Genomic DNA, 20,056 nt, shown 5'->3' with positions numbered 1-20,056 from the left:
GTCTTTTTCTCGCGGTCACCTCCACTTCGTCAGTCACCTCCAGGAGATCCGAATGGGGAACCATTCCGGAATTTTTTTCCAATGGAGAGATCATCATGGCACTTTTTCAATTGCAGTCCACATGTCTTGTGGATACACGTTCTGTGTCTGTAACGCAATGGTTTCCATTGTCTTCTGCATCCTCATGTCGCTGATCATTGGTGATTCCCAAGGCGAGCAAATCTTCGTCCGAAGCAAGTTGACAGCCACGAATGTCTCCATGCGGTTTCATGGAAATCGCAAGGAGAGAGATTGAGACCATTTGGAGGACGTGTAAGGGCTTCCCCGCGAGACTTCTACAGTGTAATTGAAACAGCAGGTGCCTCAGCTCGGGGAAAGTCATGATGACCTTTTTCTTTGACTCCAAGGAATCACTGCTCATTGACTTCCTCGAACCCCGTGGCAGAATTAACGCACAGCGGAGCGTGCACACTTTGCAAAGATTGAAGCGCGCCATGAAGTCCAAGCGCCCTGGAATGTTGACAGATGGCAAAATTCTGTTGGAAGATAACCCTCTGCCACATGTTTTTAAGGTTGTTTCGGCAACGCTGCAGAAGTTTCGGGGGGGGGGGGGGGGGGGTCCCTTACACATCCTCCACATAGCACCAAACCCTCCCCACGCGACATCCATATTTTTGAAGCCATGAGGAAGACACTCGTCGCCGTTGATTTTCTTCGGACGAACAGGTACACGCTTGGGTACAATCATTGTTCCGTAGGCAACCACAGCACTTTTCCATGAAGGCACTGACCCTCTTTTCTCACAATGAGATAAATACGAGGGCTATTCCAAAAGTAAGGAACGATAGGTCGCGAAATGGAAACCACAGTGAAAATAAAAACTGTTTTATTTGCAACACTTTGCTACAACTTTCAGCTACTTATCCCGATAGTCGCCGATCCGACTTAGACGTTTGTCGTAGCGTTTTATCAACTTTCCAATACCCTCGTTATAGAAGGCAGCCGCCAGTGCTTTCCGCCAATTCTCTACACTGGCCTACAGTTCGTTGTCTGTGCCAAAATGTTGTCTTCATAACCAGCGGCTCATATGAGCAGAGATCAAACTCAGAGGGAAACAATTACAGGCTGTATTGTGGGTAATCAAACATTTCCAATTGAAAACGATGCAGGAGCATCTTCATTGGACCTGCAGATTGCGGCTGAGAAGTGTCTTGAAGAAGAAGACGCACGACAGTTATGCAATGTTGGCTGCATAGCTTCAGGCGAAATTTATCACCAGGCCCTCGTACCTGGCTGGAGACACTGTTGTCCTAATATGTTTATCTGGTCCCTGTGTGCTCAGAACTAAAAAGAACGACGTAACGCGATCGACGGGCATACTAGAGACACTGCCCAACACGCCTGTGCAAAACTTCATTGGATTTTCACTGTGGTTTCCATTTCACGACCGATCGTTCCTTACTTTCCGAATAACCCTCGTATATTAACACTTATGACTACTGCTTTTGAAACAGTAACAGTTAATTACTTTTTACCATCCATCTCATTTTCATTTGACGCCCCTTTCAAATGTAGAATGTTTAAGATTAAAATTAATGAACAGCTGTACGAGTATGTGAACTGTAATCTGAAGACAGTTCACTGTGGCTTCAGTTGGGCAATATTGTGTAGTTGTAACATTCTTTAAAACTGATCTCAGTATCCACGTAGAGCCGCGAGGGATTAGCCGAGCGGTCTAAGTCGCTGCAGTCATAGACTGTGCGACTGGTCCCGGTGGAGGTTCGAGTCCTCCCTCGGGCATGGGTGTGTGTGTTTGTCCCTAGGATAATTTAGGTTAAGTAGTGTGTAAGCTTAGCAGTTAAGTCCCATAAGATTTCACACTCATTTGAACATTTATCCACGTAGACCTTATGAAACGTATCCCTACGGACGCCCGGGTTCCCGGGTTCGATTCCCGGCGGGGTCAGGGATTTTCTCTGCCTCGTGATGGCTGGGTGTTGTGTGCTGTCCTTAGGTTAGTTAGGTTTAAGTAGTTCTAGGGGACTTATGACCACAGCAGTTGAGTCCCATAGTGCTCAGAGCCATTTGAACCATTTAAAAGGACGATGAAGGAGTTTACTCCGTGGCGCTTATGCACGTGACGCGGGCACTCACCCGTCGATGCACTGCGCTATGGTGAGGACGTATCTCTGCGAGATGAGCGCGCCGCCGCACACGTAGCCGTTGCTGTTGATGAACGCCGAGAACGGGAACTGTCCGCGCTCCGCGTGGCTGCCGCCGATGACGCGGCCCCCGCCGCGGTGGCCTGCACAGTGAAAAGAGCGCTCGTAATGACAAGTAGTTCCTATATTACAAACTATTCACAGCGATTATTACTTGTCACAAGTTCGGAATGAAAGGACAAGAGCCCATCACAGTTTCAGCTTCGTGTCTATCTGTGAGACGAACTCGAATCACGTAATTGGTGGCCCCGACTCGCGAACGACAGGGCTCCGAGTTCGCATCCTGTTCTAACACACAGTAATACATGTCACATAAAATCAAATATTAAACCCCTACATGTCACATGACACGTACAGTGTATTAGAAGAAGGTACGGCCAGACTTTCAGGAAACATTCCTCACACACAAAGAAAGAAAATATGTTATGTGGACATGTGTCCGGAACCGCTTACTTCCATGTTAGAGCTCATTTTATTACTTCTCTTCAAATCACATTGATCATGGAATGGAAACACACAGCAACAGAACGTACCAGAGTGACTTCAAACACTTTGTTACAGGAAATGTTCAAAATGTTCTCCGTCAGCGCGGATACATGCAGCCACCCTCCGTCGCATGGAATCCCTGATGCGCTGATGCAGCCCTGGAGAATGACGTATTGTATCACAGCCGTCCACAATACGAGCACGAAGAGTCTCTACATTTGGTACCGGGGTTGCGTAGACAAGATCTTTCAAATGCCCCCATAAAGGAAAGGCAAGAGGGTTGAGGTCAGGAGAGCGTGGAGGCCATGGAATTGGTCCGCCTCTACCAATCCATCGGTCACCGAATCTGTTGTTGAGAAGCGTACGAACACTTCGACTGAAATGTGCAGGAGCTCCATCGTGCATGAACTACGTGTTGTGTCGTACTTGTAAAGGCACATGTTCTAGCATCCCGTATGAAATCATGATAACGTGCTCCATTGAGCGTAGGTGGAAGACCATGGGGCCCAATCAGGACATCACCAACAATGCCTGCCCAAACGTTCACAGAAATCTGTGTTGATGACGTGCTTGCACAATTGGGTGCGTATTCTCGTCAGCCCACACATGTTGATTGTGAAAATTTACAATTTGATCACGTTGGAATGAAGCCTCATTCGTAAAGAGAACATTTGCACTGAAGTGAGGATTGACACATTGTTGGATGAACCATTCGCAGAAGTGTACCCGTGGATGCCAATCAGCTGCTGATAGTGCCTGCACACGCTGTACGTGGTAAGGAAACAACTGATTCTCCCGTAGCAGTCTCCATACAGTGACGTGGTCAACGATACCTTGTACAGCAGCAACTTCTCTGACGCTGACATTAGGGTTATCGTCAACTGCACGAAGAATTGCCTCGTCCATTGCAGGTGTCCTAGTCGTTTTAGGTCTTCCCCAGTCGCGAGTCATAGGCTGGAATGTTCCGTGCTCCCTAAGACGCCGATCAATTGCTTCGAACGCCTTCCTGTCGGGACACCTTCGTTCTGGAAATCTGTCTCGATACAAACGTACCGCGCCACGGCTATTGCCCCGTTCTAATCCATACATCAAATGGGCATCTGCCAACTCCGCATTTGTAAACATTGCACTGACTAACCTGTTGATGCTACGTACTGACGTGCTGTAGAGCAATGAGTCGCATGTCAACACAAGCACCGAACTCAACATTACCTTCCTTCAATTGGGCCAACTGGCGGTGAATCGAGGAAGTACAGTACATACTGACGAAACTAAAATGAGCTCTAACATGGAAATTAAGCGTTTCGGGACACATGCCCACGTAACATCATTTCTTTATTTGTGTGTGAGGAATGTTTCCTGAAAGTTTGGCACCCTGTATTAATTCACAATGTACACATTTTACACATATTTTTAATGTATCTCTACACGTTTCAAGCCTCAGTTAATTGTCAAGTATGCAGTCACATTGCATTAACCCTTTGTCTACTATCGGGACTTCTGTGTCCCACGATAGGTTATCGGAGGACGAATGGAATTTGTTGCATGTTATAGCTAATTATTAGTGTCCCATTGGTAGAGGAAAGCCTACTGACGGTTAGCAGAATTCTTATAGTTACAGATGGCACCTGTAGGTTGTACTGTCTTCGGGTTTCATTGTTAACCCTCGTCTCCGTGTTGCCGATAGTAGACAACTCAATAACCAGGTTCGCAAAGCGGATTGTCTTCACGTGTTCCCGGAAACATCGACTTGCACCCACGAGCTGACGTTGTCACATCACAAACGGAGCCCATATTGAGCACCTGTAGTGTGAATTACACACTTGGAGAGATGTTCTGTCCTCTGACGTGTGTCTGTTATCTGTAGGTCTTGTAGCTTTTGCGCAGTCGTTTTCTGAAGCTCTGCAGGTTTTTCTGAATAATCCTGTATGTCCTACGCCCTCCCTCAAGCCCCCTCGGTGAACGAAACGACGGGAAATATTCTTTTCATATCGTTACTTTTGACAAAGACATTAATTAAATTAACCATAAGGTAATGTTTTTGAAACAAAAATGGTAGTCAGGTGGTTAACACAGACACTTCCTTCTACATTAAAATGTATCTCACTTCTTACGTTCCAAACGCAGTCCGCTGCAGAGTGAAAATTCGTTCTAGAAAAAATACCCCAGGCTGTGGCTAAACCATATCTGCGTAATATCCTTTCATCCAAGAATGCCAGTCCCGCAAGAAGAACTTCGGAGAAATTTGGAAGATGGGAGGTGAGTTACTGGCGGAAGCAAGATCTCCGCTTCAGAGATAAAATTCATTCTGTTACACTAATACAGGCTTATATTAGGCTTAAGACACAGATTTCGAGCCGTTATTCGATAATGGCTTTTCTTATTTCTGTTATCCAGGATACTACTGAACTCCACCGGCGAAATTTTGCAGGTTTTTCAGGGATATTTTCTGAGTATTTGGTACAAGGGACGCATCGTCTCCGAGCGCTCGTTATAGAGAAATTTCCTTTCTTTTGATGTCTTGCCCTCATTTGTCTCCCTATCTGTATTGCCTTGAAAATATCTACGCAACAGTGCAAATGTCGAGGACATGTGCTGTGTATCTTGCTTGGAAATAAACTTGTTCTATTCGTTCTCAATACTTTGTTGTCCTCTTTTGTCTTCGCCCTTAAGCTTTCATTTAATTATGTTCGGTTCTGTCTCGGATTTGTTTCCCAGCAGTGTTAGTTCTAAGTTAACAGTGACAGGGTTACTAAATGTTCCCACAGCGACGGCAACCGCATCAAAGTGTATGCCTTTCGACTGAGAGTTGTTGTATTACTCTGTTCAGTGTTGAAAGTGTTGGTGTTTCCATGTTGAAGGCAATTTCACTGTTGTGAAGGTATTTTCACTGAAACAAAGGTAATTCGTGTAACAAACCCTTGTTATTCTGGTCTTGGTTTCTGGTTGTGATGTAGGTCTGCCACAGTACTCTATCCTGTGCAAGCTGTGAAGATACAGTCATTAGTGATAGGTAATTTTTTTCTCCTTTTTTGCAATTTCTTTCACTTTCTTAGAGTAAGTATTCATACTTCGGATAGTGTAGCATAGCTGGGTTCGGTAAAAATGTTAAAACGTAGCTGCAATTTATTTCTGTTTCTCTAATGGATAAATATGTTTTCTTATTATAATTTCTTTATTATTATTATTAATTATTTTATTATTTTTTATTATTATATCTAAAACTTTAAATTCTTTTGTTTATTTTATATGCATTTGTAATATTAGCTGTGATGTGAAGAACTGCTGTGTAAATCGTAGATACGTAAGCACAGAGGGCGATATCGAGAATAACACTTGAGCAGCGATATACAATGAGGGAGTATTAGTCAGTGTGTGTGTGTGTGTGTGTGTGTGTGTGTGTGTGCGGCAATATGGCGAACCGCGTGTTGTTGATATGATATGCGAAAACTTGCCGAGACAGCGAATCATGGAACTCTACGGCTGTTGATTCTGATTGCCGTCGCACTGCGTTATGAAAGCTGAATTGATGATTATGAGTAGAAAGATATAACGGTTTGAGTATTACTAAATGGTCTGTCTCAGCCGATACTGACAATGGTTTCACGATTTGACATTGTAGTCATTGCTACAATGTGAGTGAACAATGTGAGTAAAACGGCTTTTACATTTTAACCGTATTACGAGAGCCAAGCATCATGAAACTGTGTAATGTATTCGCCTTCTTCATGAAAAGCTGAGTAGTTTCGAGCCGTAACTGTTGCGGTGAACATAATTACAATTTTAGATCAGATGTAAGAACGGTTTTGCTGTCAAGGGAACCTCCCCATCGCACCCCCCTCAGATTTAGTTATAAGTTGGCACAGTGGATAGGCCTTCAAAAACTGAACACAGATCAATCGAGAAAACAGGAAGAAGTTGTGTGGAACTATGAAAAAAATAAGCAAAACATACAAACTGAGTAGTCCATGCTCAACATATATAACATTAAGGATAGTAATACCCGAGTAGCGCCGTGGTCCTGTGGTTAGCGTGAGCAGCTGCGGAATGAGAAGTCCTTGGTTGGAATCTTCCCCTGAGTGAAAATTTTAATTTTTTATTTTCAGACAATTATCAAAGTTCAGGCACACACACACAATCAACTTCGCTCTCCAGAATTCCAGGACATGTTCAGATTTGCTTGGACATATGCAGGATTTGACGGTCTACACACGGAAAAATTTGAAAACGTTAATAACACATGTTTTGACAGAGCACAGGGAAAACTGTGCGACTGTTGCAGTCATTTGTTGCAGTGTATGTGACAAACTCTTATGTTTTCATCACTTTTTTGGGAGTGATTATCACATCCACAAGAAAACCTAAATCGGGCAAGGTAGAAGAATCTTTTTACCCATTCGCCAAGTGTACAAGTTAGGTGGGTCGACAACATATTCCTGTCATGTGACGCACATGTCGTCACCAGTGTCGAATAGAATATATCAGACGTGTTTTCCTGTGGAGGAATCGGTTGACCTATGACCTTGCGATCAAATGTTTTCGGTTCGCATTGGAGAGGCACGTCCTTTCGTCTACTAATCGCACGGTTTTGCGGTGCGGTCGCAAAACACAGACACTAAACTTATTACAGTGAACAGAGACGTCAATGAACGAACGGACAGATCATAACTGCGAAAAGAAAGAAATTAAAATGTTTCACTCGAGGCAGGACTTGAACCAAGAATCTCTCATTCCACAGCTGCTCACGTTAACCACGGGACCACGGCGTTCCCGATCTCACATTCTCGTTGATGTTGCATATGTCACACAGACTACTCAGTTTGTATATTTTGCTTATTTTTTTCATAGTTCCACACAACTTCTTCCTGTTTTCTCGATTGATCTGTGTTCAGTTTTTCAAGGCCTATCCACTGTGCCAACTTATAACTAAATCTGAGGGGGGTGCGATGGGGAGGTTCACTTGTGAGTGTGATTTTACGATTGCGGAGAGCACATGCAAACGTGACGAAGAGTTACATCGCGGTCGGAAACCACCACGAGCAGTGTAGAAACTCCTGAAACAAGAACTAAGTGTGTATAACAAGTAATAAACGTGCTCTTGCTAAATCTATGAATTAGAACCAACAATTACGTCTGTTCGGCCAGTAGCCCGTTAAACGCCACTGTGGATGACTTTGCAACCTAACCGAGAAGAGACGTCACCAGCATACTTTGTTGTGGAAATACGACAAATGGAGTTGCTCTAATAACTTCGTTTGAAACATCAAGAGCCGCCGCCATCTCAACACGCCGCCACGCCTCTCCAACAACAAACAGATAAAAGAATTCAGTCGTTCAGATTGTAAAATTTTTGTTTCATTGTTGTTGTTGTTGTTGTGGTCTTCAGTCCTGAGACTGGTTTGATGCAGCTCTCCATGCTACTCTATCCTGTGCAAGCTTTTTCATCTCCCAGTATCTACTGCAGCCTACATCCTTCTGAATCTGCTTAGTATATTCATCTCTTGGTCTCCCTCTACGATTTTTACCCGCCACGCTGCCCTCCAATACTAAATTGGTGATCCCTTGATGCCTCAGAACATGTCCTACCAACCGATCCTTCTTCTGGTCAAGTTGTGCCACAAACTTCTCTTCTCCCCAATCCTATTCAATACCTCCTCATTAGTTATGTGATCTACCCATGTAATCTTCAGCATTCTTCTGTAGCACCACATTTCGAAAGCTTCTATTCTCTTCCTGTCCGAACTATTTATCGTCCATGTTTGACTTCCATACAATTACTTTCAGAAACGACTTCCTGACATTTAAATCTATACTCGATGTTAACAAATTTTTCTTCTTCAGAAACGCTTTCCTTGCCATTGCCAGTCTACATTTTATATCCTCTCTACTTCGACAATCATCAGTTATTTTGCTTCCCAAATAGCAAAACTCCTTTACTACTTTAAGTGTCTCATTTCCTGATCTAATTCCCTCAGCATCACCCGACTTAATTCGACTACATTCCATTACTCTCGTTTTGCTTATGTTGATGTTCATCTTATACCCTCCTTTCAAGACACTGTCCATTCCGTTCAACTGCCCTTCCAAGTTCTTTGCCGTTTCTGACAGAATTACAATGTCATCGGTGAACCTCAAAGTTTTTATTTCGTCACCATGGATTTTTATACCTACTCCGAACTTTTCTTTTGTTTCCTTTATTGCTTGCTCAATATACAGATTGAATAACATCGGGGATAGGCTACAACCCTGTCTCACTCCCTTCCCAACCACTGCTTCCCTTTCATACCCCTCGACTCTAATAACTGCCATCTGATTTCTGTACAAATTGTAAATAGGCTTTCGCTCCCTGTATTTTACCCCTGCCACCTTCAGAATTTGAAACAGAGTATTCCAATCAACATTGTCAAAAGCTTTCTCTAGGTCTACAAATGCTGGAAACGTAGGTTTTCCTTTCCTTAATCTGTCTTCTAAGATACGTCGTAGGGTCAGTATTGCCTCACGTGTTCCAACATTTCTTCGGAATCCAAACTGATCTTCCCCGAGGTCGTCTTGTTTCAGTTTTTCCATTCGTCTCTAAAGAATTCGCGTTAGAATTTTGCAGCTGTGACTTATTAAACTGATAGTTCGGTAATTTTCACAACACCTGCTTTCTTTGGGATTAGAATTATTAGTTTCTCCCTGAAGTCTGAGGGTATTTCGCCTGTCTCATAAATCTTGCTCACCAGATGGTAGAGTTTTGTCAGGACTGGCTCTCCCAAGGCTGTCAGTAGTTCTAATGGAATGTTGTCTACTCCAGGGGCCTTGTTTCGACTCAGGTCCTTCAGTGCTCTGTCAAACTCTTCACGCAGTATCGTATCTCCCATTTCATCTTCATCTACATCCTCTTCCATTTCCATAATATTGTCCTCAAGTACATCGCCCTTGTATAGGTCCTCTATATACTCCTTCCACCTTTCTGCTTTCCCTTCTTTGCTTAGAACTGGGTTTCCATCAAAGCTCTTGATATTCGTGCAAGTGGTTCTCCTTTCTCCAAAGGTCTCTTTAATTTTCCTGTAGGCAGTATCTATCTTACTCCTAGTGAGATAAACCTCTACATCCTTACATTTGTCCTCTAGCCATCCCTGCTTAGCCATTTTGCACTTCCTGTCGATCTCATTTTTGAGACGTTTGTATTCCTTTTTGCCTGCTTCATTTACTGCATTTTTATATTTTCTCCTTTAATGAATTAAATTCAATATTTTTTTCTGTTACCCAGGGGTTTCTACTAGCCCTCGTCTTTTTACCTATTTGATCCTCTGCTGCCTTCACTATTTCATTCCTCAAAGCTACCCATTCTTCTTCTACTGTATTTCTTTCCCCCATTCCTGTCAGTTGTTCCCTTATGCTCTCCCTGAAACTCTGTAAATCCTCTGGTTAGTCAGTTTATCCAGGTCCCATCTCCTTAAATTCCCATCTTTTTGCAGTTTCTTCAGTTTTAATCTACAGTTCATAACAAATAGATTGTGGTCAGAGTCCACATCTGCCCCTGGAAATGACTTACAGTTTAAAACCTGGTTCCTAAATCTCTGTCTTTCCATTATATAATCTATCTGATACCTTTTAGCATCTCCAGGGTTCTTCCATGTATACAACCTTCTTTCATGATTCTTGAACCAAGTGTTAGCTATGATTAAGTTATGCTCTGCGCAAAATTCTACCAGGCGGCTTCCTCTTTCATTTCTTAGCCCCGATCCATATTCACCTACTATGTTTCCTTCTCTCCCTTTTCCTACTCTCGCATTCCAATCACCCATGACTATTAAATTTTCGTCTCCCTTCACTACCTGAATAATTTGTTTTATTTCATCATACGTTTCATCAATTTCTTCATCATCTGCAGAGCTAGTTGGCATATAAACTTGTACTACTGTAGTAGGCGTGGGCTTCGTGTCTATCTTGGCCACAATAATGCGTTCACTACGCTGTTTGTAGTAGCTTACCCGTATTTTGATTTTGTATTTATAACCCTGTATTCACCTGACCAAAAGTCTTGTTCCTCCTGCCACCGAACTTCACTAATTCCCGCTATATCTAACTTGAACTTATCCATTTCCCTTTTTAAATTTTCTAACCTACCTGCCCGATTAAGGGATCTGACATTCCACGCTCCGTTCCGTAGAACGTTAGTTTTCTTTCTCCTGATAACGACGTCCTCCTGAGTAGTCCCCGCCCGGAGATCCGAATGGGGGACTATTTTACCTCCGGAATATTTTACCCAAGAGGCCGCCATCATCATTTAATCATACAGTAAACCTGCATGCCCTCGGGAAAAATTACGGCTGTAGTTTCCCCTTGCTTTCAGCCGTTCGCAGTACTAGCACAGCAAGGCTATTTTGGTTAGTGTTACAAGGCCAGATCAATCAATCATCCAGACTGTTGCCCCTGCAACTACTGAAAAGGCTGCTGCCCCTCTTCAGGAACCACACGTTTGTCTGCCCTCTCAACAGATACCCCTCCGTTGTGGTTGCACCTACGGTACGGCTATCTGTATCGTTGCGGCACGCAAGCCTCCCCGCCAACGGCAAGGTCCATTGTCTCATTACAAAACTATTTTCTCTCTTTTCCTTTTCTTAACTCTTGCTACGTCAGTTAAACTGCTTCAAGTGACTTATTAACTTTTAGTGTAGCTTTGTCGACCCACCATTAGTTATAAGTATTTTCATTTGTTAAACTATTTCTCTCTTTTAAATTAATGCTGCTGCAGTTTTGTGTGTTTTGCGTGCCTTTTGGAGGGAAGTATTACAATCGCGGGTATAGCGTTATCTTCAGGATGAGTTGGCATACCTTGATATTTGATGCGGTGCGGGCGTAAATCCCGGCGTCCGCCGTTAGTTTCTGGGCACCGACCAATAGAATTAAAGTTACTTGTTCCTTATTAGCCCAACTTCGCGGCGAGAACAAATTGAATGTAACAACTGTAAAACCGTGCAGGTTATATTTACGTCGCACTTACAGTCATGTTACTGCACTTTCACGAGTGTTGGTCAAATTAAATTGGGTGATGCTGAGGGGATTAGATTAGGAAATGAGACACTTAAAGTAGTAAAGGAGTTTTGCTATTTAAGGAGTAAAATAACTGATGAAGGTCGAAGTAGAGAGGATATAAAATGTAGACTGGCAAAGGCAAGGAAATCGTTTCTGAAGAAGAGAAATTTGTTAACATCGAGTATAGATTTAAGTGTCAGGAAGTCGTTTCTGAAAGTATTTGTATGCAGTGTAGCCATGTATGGAAGTGAAACATGGACGATAACCAGTTTGGACAGGAAGAGAATAGAAGCTTTCGAAATGTGGTGCTACAGAAGAATGCTTAAGATAAGGTGGGTAGATCACGTAACTAATGAGGAGGTATTGAATAGGATTGGGGAGAAGAGAAGTTTGCGGCACAACTTGACTAGAAGAAGGGATCGGTTGGTAGGACATGTTTTGAGGCATCAAGGGATCACAAATTTAGCATTGGAGGGCAGCGTGGAGGGTAAAAATCGTAGAGGGAGACCAAGAGATGAATACAATAAGCAGATTCAGAAGGATGTAGGTTGCAGTAGGTACTGCGAGATGAAGAAGCTTGCACAGGATAGAGTAGCATGGAGAGCTGCATCAAACCAGTCTCAGGACTGAAGACCACAACAACGACAACAACATATCGTGGCTGTTTTAGGTGGGGAGTGTTTTGAACTATGCTTGCGTAAGATACCGATAGACGTCGGGCATGAACTACCATTGCCAACAGCAGCAAACAGTTGCGCTGTACCGACTACCAAATGCTTCGTGTACTTCAGTTTCTTTTGTGTTGTGGATTGCATGTTTTCTTTTTCTTATTTTGAAATGAGTGACGAGACTAATTTTGGTGCATAAAGGGATTCAAATGCGACTCTCAACACAACAAAAACAATGAGCGATTACTGTGTCCGTTAACTCAGCTCTGCTTTCGTGGAAAAACAGAACGTGGACGTAGGACGGCAGCCCTTCGAGACAGAGGCGGGGCTTATTCCTCCGCACCGCTCTTCTTCCCTAGGACACTCTACGCTCTCCTTTGCTTACTAAAGCCTACATTCATTTGATTCTACTTGCTGCATTCGAGCCTTGGACTCAACCATTATCAGCTCTTCTACGCTTTCCAACATTAACAAATCGACGATTTCTTGGTGCCTCAGGATATGTCCTACCAACTATTCATTCTCTTAGGCAAGTTGCGCCATAGAAATCTTTTCTCTCCAATTCTGTTCGGTGCCTGCTCATTAATTACTTAATCTATACATCTAACTTCACATGCTTCTGCTGCACTACGTTTCAAAATCTCCCATTCTCTTCTTGTCTGAACTGTTTATCATCCACGTTTACTTCCGTGCTGGTTTACATTCCAGGCAAACTTCAAAAAAGACTTCTTAATTTTTAAATTTGTATTCAATATTAACACATTTTCTACATTTTAGATCCTCTCGACTTCGGTCACCGTCGGTTATTTTACTGCCCAAATAGCAGAACTCATCCACTATTTTTGCTGTCTCATTTCCTAATCTAATTCTGTCAGCATCAAATGGTTTAATTCGATTACATTCCATCACCTTCTTTTGCAGTGTTCATCTCCATCTTATAATCTGTTTTTACGGCGCTATCTATTCCGTGCAGCGGTTCTTCCAAGTCCTTTGCCATTTCTGGCAGGATTACAATGTCATCAACAAACCTCATACTTTTTATTTCTTCTCTCTGAACTTTGGTTACTTTTCTAAATTTCTCCCTAATTTCCTTCAAAGCTTACCCAGTGCGCAGATTAAATAACACAGACGACCGGCTACTTCTCGACTAGTTTTCTCTTTCATGTTCTTCGACTCTTATAATTGCAGGTCTGGTTTCCGTACCAGTTACAAATAATCTTTCGCTCCGGTTATTTGTTCTTGCTACTTCAGAATTTCAGAAAGTGTGTTACAGTCAACATTTTCAAAAGTGTTCTCTCAAGCTACAAAATCTATAAACGCAGGTTTGCCTTCCTTTAACCTACATTCTAAAACATATCGTAGGATCAGTCTTGTCTTATGTGTTTCAATAATCTTGGGAACCGAAACTGAACTTCCCTAAGATCGGCATCAACCAGTTTTTCCATTCTCCTGTAAATAATTAGTGTCAATATTTGCAAACATGACTTGTGGAGTAATAAATACACCTAAAATAACAATTGTGCTCGTTTTCTTAAAGTCTGCTTATTAAATTGATAGTTCCGTAGTACTCACATCTACTAGCACCTGCCGTTTTTGGAACTGCACTTACTACAGTCTTCTTGAAGTCTGGTCGTATTTCACCTTTCTCATACGTCTTGGAGGATACCAGGTGGAATTGTTCTTCCAATGCTCTGAGTGATTCTGAGGTCAAGGGGCCTTGTTTCGACTCAGGTCTTTCAGCACTCTGTCAAATTCTTCTCGCAGTGCACGACCATCCAGTCTGTAGCTTTACGCGAATGTGAAACATCATCACTCAGCTAAGAAGCTTAGACCTCTCCATCAGAGTACAAACAAGAGGACAGTGCGATTGAGTGACAGCGATAAAGACAGATCAAAGAAATCAAACTGCCATATTTAACAAGCTTTAAACGTCTGGGCAGAATATCATGGTCATGGGTTATAGAATGTGCTATTTACATATGAGCGATCCGCATACTATATCGCGTGATGGACGAAGGCAGAAGGTTTAAGAGCTAGAATAATGATCGTACGGCATTATAGAAAAGGCTTTCCAAGCAATAAGTTCTGCCAAAAACCGGGATCGGGAAGCATATAACAGTAAAAATTTGAAAGATTTAATGGAGGAACCGAAAACAGAGCCTTCTTTGTTAAGTTTTAGGAAATAAGTTGAAAATTTGCTGATTTTTGTGGATTTAATGAAGAATAATTATTCACAAAGTCTAACCATTGTGGTACTGGTAGTTACGGAGAGCTCTAATAATGGAATGCAGATACGTCGCGAAATAGCCTGGAAAAATCATTAGATATATTTTCTAACGATGACGAATCATAGGGATCCACGAACATATCTTGTATCATCAGAATAGGCCACAGTGCTCTTCTGACATAGCAATGGCTAGTAAGACCGGTGAGAAGTGAATCTCTAACACAGAGAGTAAGCAGATTTTTCTTCGAGATAAAGTTGTTGATTGCTATTTATCGCTGGCTGATAATAAGAACGCATTTAATATTAAAAGGTGGAGGCACTCGAGCGATTTAAAAGCTTCAAAGTTCGAATTACAAGAACAGCAAGGTACTTGAGTGATTTTCCTTCGAGATTCACGTTGCGTAGTATAGCGATACAAATTTTAAAAAATGTTTGATAAGAGAGAGAACCTGATAGTAATAATATCTAGAGGTAAATCTTCGAAGCTGTATGAAAGTAAAACGTGAAGTTTGGTGCCGAATGCGAATTGAAGACACATTTTTTGGGAGAATTCTGGGATAGTGAGATGTAACTTTTAAAGGAAGTGCATACAAGACGCTAGCACCATCAATTTTAGTGCACGGTTCCTGCGTGAGAAGTCGTTATCAAGTAGACATAACAGCAGATATGACAGCAACTAAGAAACTCTCTGGTAGAATAGTAAAATGTCGGTATGGCCTGTACGCAAGAGCAACAGATATACTAAGGGAAGCTAAGTGGCTGTCCTTGGAAGAAAGGCGAGGTTGTTCCCGAGAAACCTCCTCAGATTAAGTTTTAGAAACGATATTCGATCCATGCAACAATTCTTCTATATCTCGCTTTTAAGGAAGATGGAATGCCGTAAGCTTGGTGCTTGAGGTGCTTGTGGAGGTGCACCATCTGCCACTCACTTTAAATAGTATTGCACAATACAGTTATACATATAGGTGTAGAAGAAACCAACATGCCTTACTAATTATTGTTTAGCTTGCAGGCGTGACCTTTTCCCTTGCTTCAACATCAGAACCATTTCACCCACACTGCCACTGTTTGAGGGTGAGAATGAAGGGGCAGGGGAAAGATGGAGGTGGGGGGAGGAAGTGGAACGAGGAAGGCTGGTAGCCTTCACTTAATGTTTCACATATGAAACATTAAGTGAGTACTTCATCATTTTTCTAAGGTTGTACCTTCAAGGGTGTTCTTTATCAACATCTGTTTGCGAATTAGGTCTTCACTTATAATGTTTTTATTTTCTGTATGATGTTAATTTCTGTCCCTTAATTGTTGATGTCACTTAGTCTGTGCTCGTTATATTTGAATTAGATTGTAATTCCTTTCTCTTTTGTATCCACATCTCCACCGTTTCTGTTTTACTTTCACATTCACCCAGATTCCACAGTTTACGACCATAGTATCAGACGCACTTGACAGCGTCTGGATCAATTTCTTCCTCATTTCTGTGTTAATATGGTTGTTGATAAGTTACTTTTATTTCTGAAGGCTTGTTTGCTTATTGAGATTCTTCTTTTAATATCTGTTACATATCTTTTATTGGTACTGGTTATTCCTGTCATAATTTTTGCACTGTTGTAGTTACCACATTTATCTCTCACCACAGTTTTGAATGTGTTTGTCCGTATCTCTGCCATTAATCTGGGTTCTTCGCCAAGTTATTAATCACATTTTATTGAGACGATGGGCGTAGGGCCGTTTGGTTTGAAACGTGGCGGACGGAATAGTTTTCACCATTTCGAAATGCATGGGTTGACACCGTCTATAGAAAAACCTAACAGAATATTAAAGTTAGATGGTGTTACTCTCCAGTTCCGGCAAGAAGGGTATTCCAAAACCAGTTCACCCTTGAAAATAAATAAAAGTATAAAATAAAATAAAGATGGATGAAATTAGTGCATTCATTGCACACACCTGGTTGCTTCCGTATCATCAGTAAGCCTACATAACTGAATAACATAGGTGCTTGATTTTAGATCACGTGATCTGGTTAGTCGAAAAAACAGGATACTCAGTTCCATCTATTCCACACATGTTGGTTAACTTAAGAGAACATTATTTTTCTGCTCCCATCGGAAGAAACTATTTTGAATAATGTGTTTATGGCGCTTGGAAGCTGTATTTATAATATAACCATTGAGTTAGAAGGCGTAGAGTTTAGTACAATGGATTCGCATATGGTTGGAAAGGGATTCAAATTTTCGTCTGCGTAACTAGATATATGTTCTTAAATTTCTCTAAATCAGTTGTGATGAATGCCGAGATGCTACTTTTGAAAAGAACATAGTCGGTTTCCTTTTCTACCCAAACCTTATCCGAACTTCTCCTCCGCCTTTAATGATCTCATCGTGGGTGGACCATTCAGTCCTAATCTCCCTTGTTTGTTTTCAGATGTGTGAACAAAACAATTATTATTTCCCATACAGACCACAAAGACTCGGAATTTCACATCCTGCTACTACAGACTTCAGGGAAGATGTGCTATGTGATCCTCATTTTCATCAAACCAATGTTGGATGCTTGCAGCTGTGTTATTATGGGCCTGATCATCTTGAAAATTTAAACCCCTGCTGAAACAATGCTTATGCCAGTGTATGAAGGCGTTGACCTAAAATAATTTCGTAGAGTGAAACACTTGATCTTTCTATTGAGTACGACTATAGGACCGGTTGGAAACCACTACATGACCACCCATATCATCCCAGAATCCCTATCACGCTTCACAGTTGGAAGATAGCAGTCTGAATTGTACGCCTCCTCTGCCACAGAGAATAGTTTAACAGCAAATTCCTCTAACCATCTTACATGTTTCTGTTGATCGGTCGTCTAGGTTGTGTGCGCCTTCTTTGTACTCATTTAGTTAAGAAGAGTGAGTACTCTCAGTGCTGCCATTCTTCTCTAGATGTGTGTTAAACTAAGTAGTCACTTTCGTGGCAGTGGCCTTCCCTTTAGATCTTCCTTACCGCCCCCCTTGCGTGCGGTTTCTCAGAATCTCTGCTTGCTATAATAACACAGATGCCCAAGATGTATAAACTTCCGGTACATTTGCGGTTCTTGTCTGGCTACGCCAAATAAGCAGTCAGCGAAAGTAGAACATGCAGCCATGTTTCCTGAGATACTGTGAAGCCGAAAGTCTTGAACTTACCTGGGTTCTTCAGAGAGTGGATCATCGTCTTTTGTGGCACGGCCTGTGGAAGCACAGACAAACGTTACTTAGTTCAGAGATTAACTTTAACAACTTTTATTCCTTTTTACAACATGAAAAGTTTCAAGGTTGATACAAAGATAAGTAATTCTATGACTGCGTTCTTGGTACGTTTCTGGACCATAGATAATACCGAAAACTGACGAGAGTGCAAGTATACGATAATAGAGAAATGTTCCAGTAAACAGGTGTCCACGAAACGAGTGATTTGCGACATTGTTAAAAATGTGTGGTCTGTAGTTACGAGCCATCATTGTAGTCAATATGAAATTTTGTCCAAGTTAGTATACATGAATGGAAAGGGAAGTTTTTCGATTACACTCCTATTAACTGAGCTAAACTTTCACCCACGGCCCATGGTTGCGGAATGCTGTAGAATCCTGTTGGGGTACCGGCGTCTATGATGCTGATGTAGGATGTCTGCTGGATCAGAATGGTCGAAGATGGATAGGCCTCCAAGATCATATGTCCTCAATACTCCGGATTTTTCTGTCTAGACTGAATTATACTGCACTTCCATTGATAAATATGAAGAAGTAGAACAGCGAATTTTGCATTCTTGTAGGAGATGGTCCTGGTGTGTGTGACAGAATTCGTAACTGCCTCCAGACACGAGTGGATTATGCATCCAAATGCGAGTACAGCACTTGGAACAACTCCTTTGACAGGCACGAGACTATGGTGAATTGTAACATGTAAATAATGCTAAAGGCTTTGTTAAGGTAGTCCATGAATGGAATTTGCGTCCAATCAGATGGGGAATTAATCGAAAAGTTTATGTTTTAATTAAATTTGTATTAACTAGGGCAACATTTCATACTGAAGTCAGCCATAGATCGTCTATAGCAGAAACGTCTCGTTTGCAGATCCATGGTTACTGGAAAGTTTTCGCTTTTACTGTCGTATACTTTCATCTGTATCAGCTTTCGCTATCAGTCATGATATAATCATATATCTGACTATTGGTATAAATAGGAAATCGATCGTGACGTCTTACATGATATTTCGACAAAAAACATAATGCTTCGTAAGTAGGTACAACAAACTATAATTGGATAATTCCATGGATATTCACACTTTTCGAATATGTTTTGACAAAACAAATACAATCTCTTAATAAGTAGGCATAGAGAGTCTTTATTTTGAATTTACTGAAGCAGCATGCATATTGACAATTTTTTCAAGTAAATTTAAATACATGAAGAGAAAGACATTATGTATGTGTGGGTATTTTCCTCCGATTCCTCACGCTTTCGAAATAACGCAGTTTATCATTCCCGCTCTTGCTTTGGTGTGTTGTAGTACGTCACTATATTATTATGGGAAAGGTACGTTCGTGACAGCAAAGTATTCTAAGCATACACGTCGTACACAGATTCGTAGCTTTGCTAACCAGCTTACAGTAAGACGTATCTGCACTGAACAAACAGCCATGTAATTTTTAAACCTGACCGTACAAGCCACGTAATATTTGAATAAGAACAAACCACGGTGATATCACACACGTCGGGCACTGAGGTATGTTTTTGCGGGATCTGAGAAGAAAATAGTTTGTTTTGCAAAAGACGGAAATCTAAGAAACTTAAATCTATCACGCTTCTGGATTTTACGTTTGCAGACCGTTGCGAAACAAACACAATGCACCTAAATATCGTATTTACCAGTTGAGTGTTTGCCTTATAACAGCAATGACAAAAGACAGTTTAGCGTTTGATTGTAATTCTTAACCCTGTCATGTAGGGTATACTATTAAACCTACACTATCATTAAAATAAGAAATGACAAAACGCTGCACGCTGGACGAAGTAAAAATCAAGTAGCGAGCATGAAAAGGTTATTAATATCTGAAATTAATCTTCCTCAATGTTAGGAACTGCATCGTATAATACACAGTTTTACTTATTATTTTGTTTAGAGTATCGATTTCGGTCAAATTCAGACTATCTTTGGGGCATCTGTATATAAAGAGAACAAATTATATATGAATTCGATACAATAACTCCACATACTGTCTCATAAGATATTATTTATACATGCATTTTATGTGCATTACGCACAGAACGTCGTATAATTAAAGAAATAATCCAACTTACAAAACGTTTTTAACTGCACATTGCACAATTGCAATGACTAATCATTCTGAAGTGTTGTATTTAGGTATAACATGGTTATAACAAATGCATTCTCTGTCCTG

At 41.5% G+C, this 20,056-nt stretch overlaps 1 protein-coding gene across 1 annotated transcript in view; it reads right to left on the bottom strand.

The window, feature by feature from the left end:
• LOC126455723 (chymotrypsin-2-like) overlaps nt 1-20,056 on the bottom strand; it is a 56,101-nt gene that overhangs the window by 21,269 nt on the left and 14,776 nt on the right. Inside the window, exons 2-3 of the mRNA XM_050091492.1 lie at nt 17,803-17,845; nt 2,155-2,305 (exon numbers count right to left, since the gene is read on the bottom strand). Of these exons, the coding sequence (XP_049947449.1) occupies nt 2,155-2,305; nt 17,803-17,845 (194 nt within the window). The remainder of the gene's footprint in view (nt 1-2,154; nt 2,306-17,802; nt 17,846-20,056) is intronic.

Source organism: Schistocerca serialis, chromosome 2 (genome assembly GCF_023864345.2).
Source record: "Schistocerca serialis cubense isolate TAMUIC-IGC-003099 chromosome 2, iqSchSeri2.2, whole genome shotgun sequence".
In the NCBI taxonomy this organism is placed as follows: domain Eukaryota; kingdom Metazoa; phylum Arthropoda; class Insecta; order Orthoptera; family Acrididae; genus Schistocerca; species Schistocerca serialis.
The sequence above is the reverse complement of the archived record's forward strand: the minus strand, read 5'-3'. Positions and strand labels throughout refer to the sequence as shown.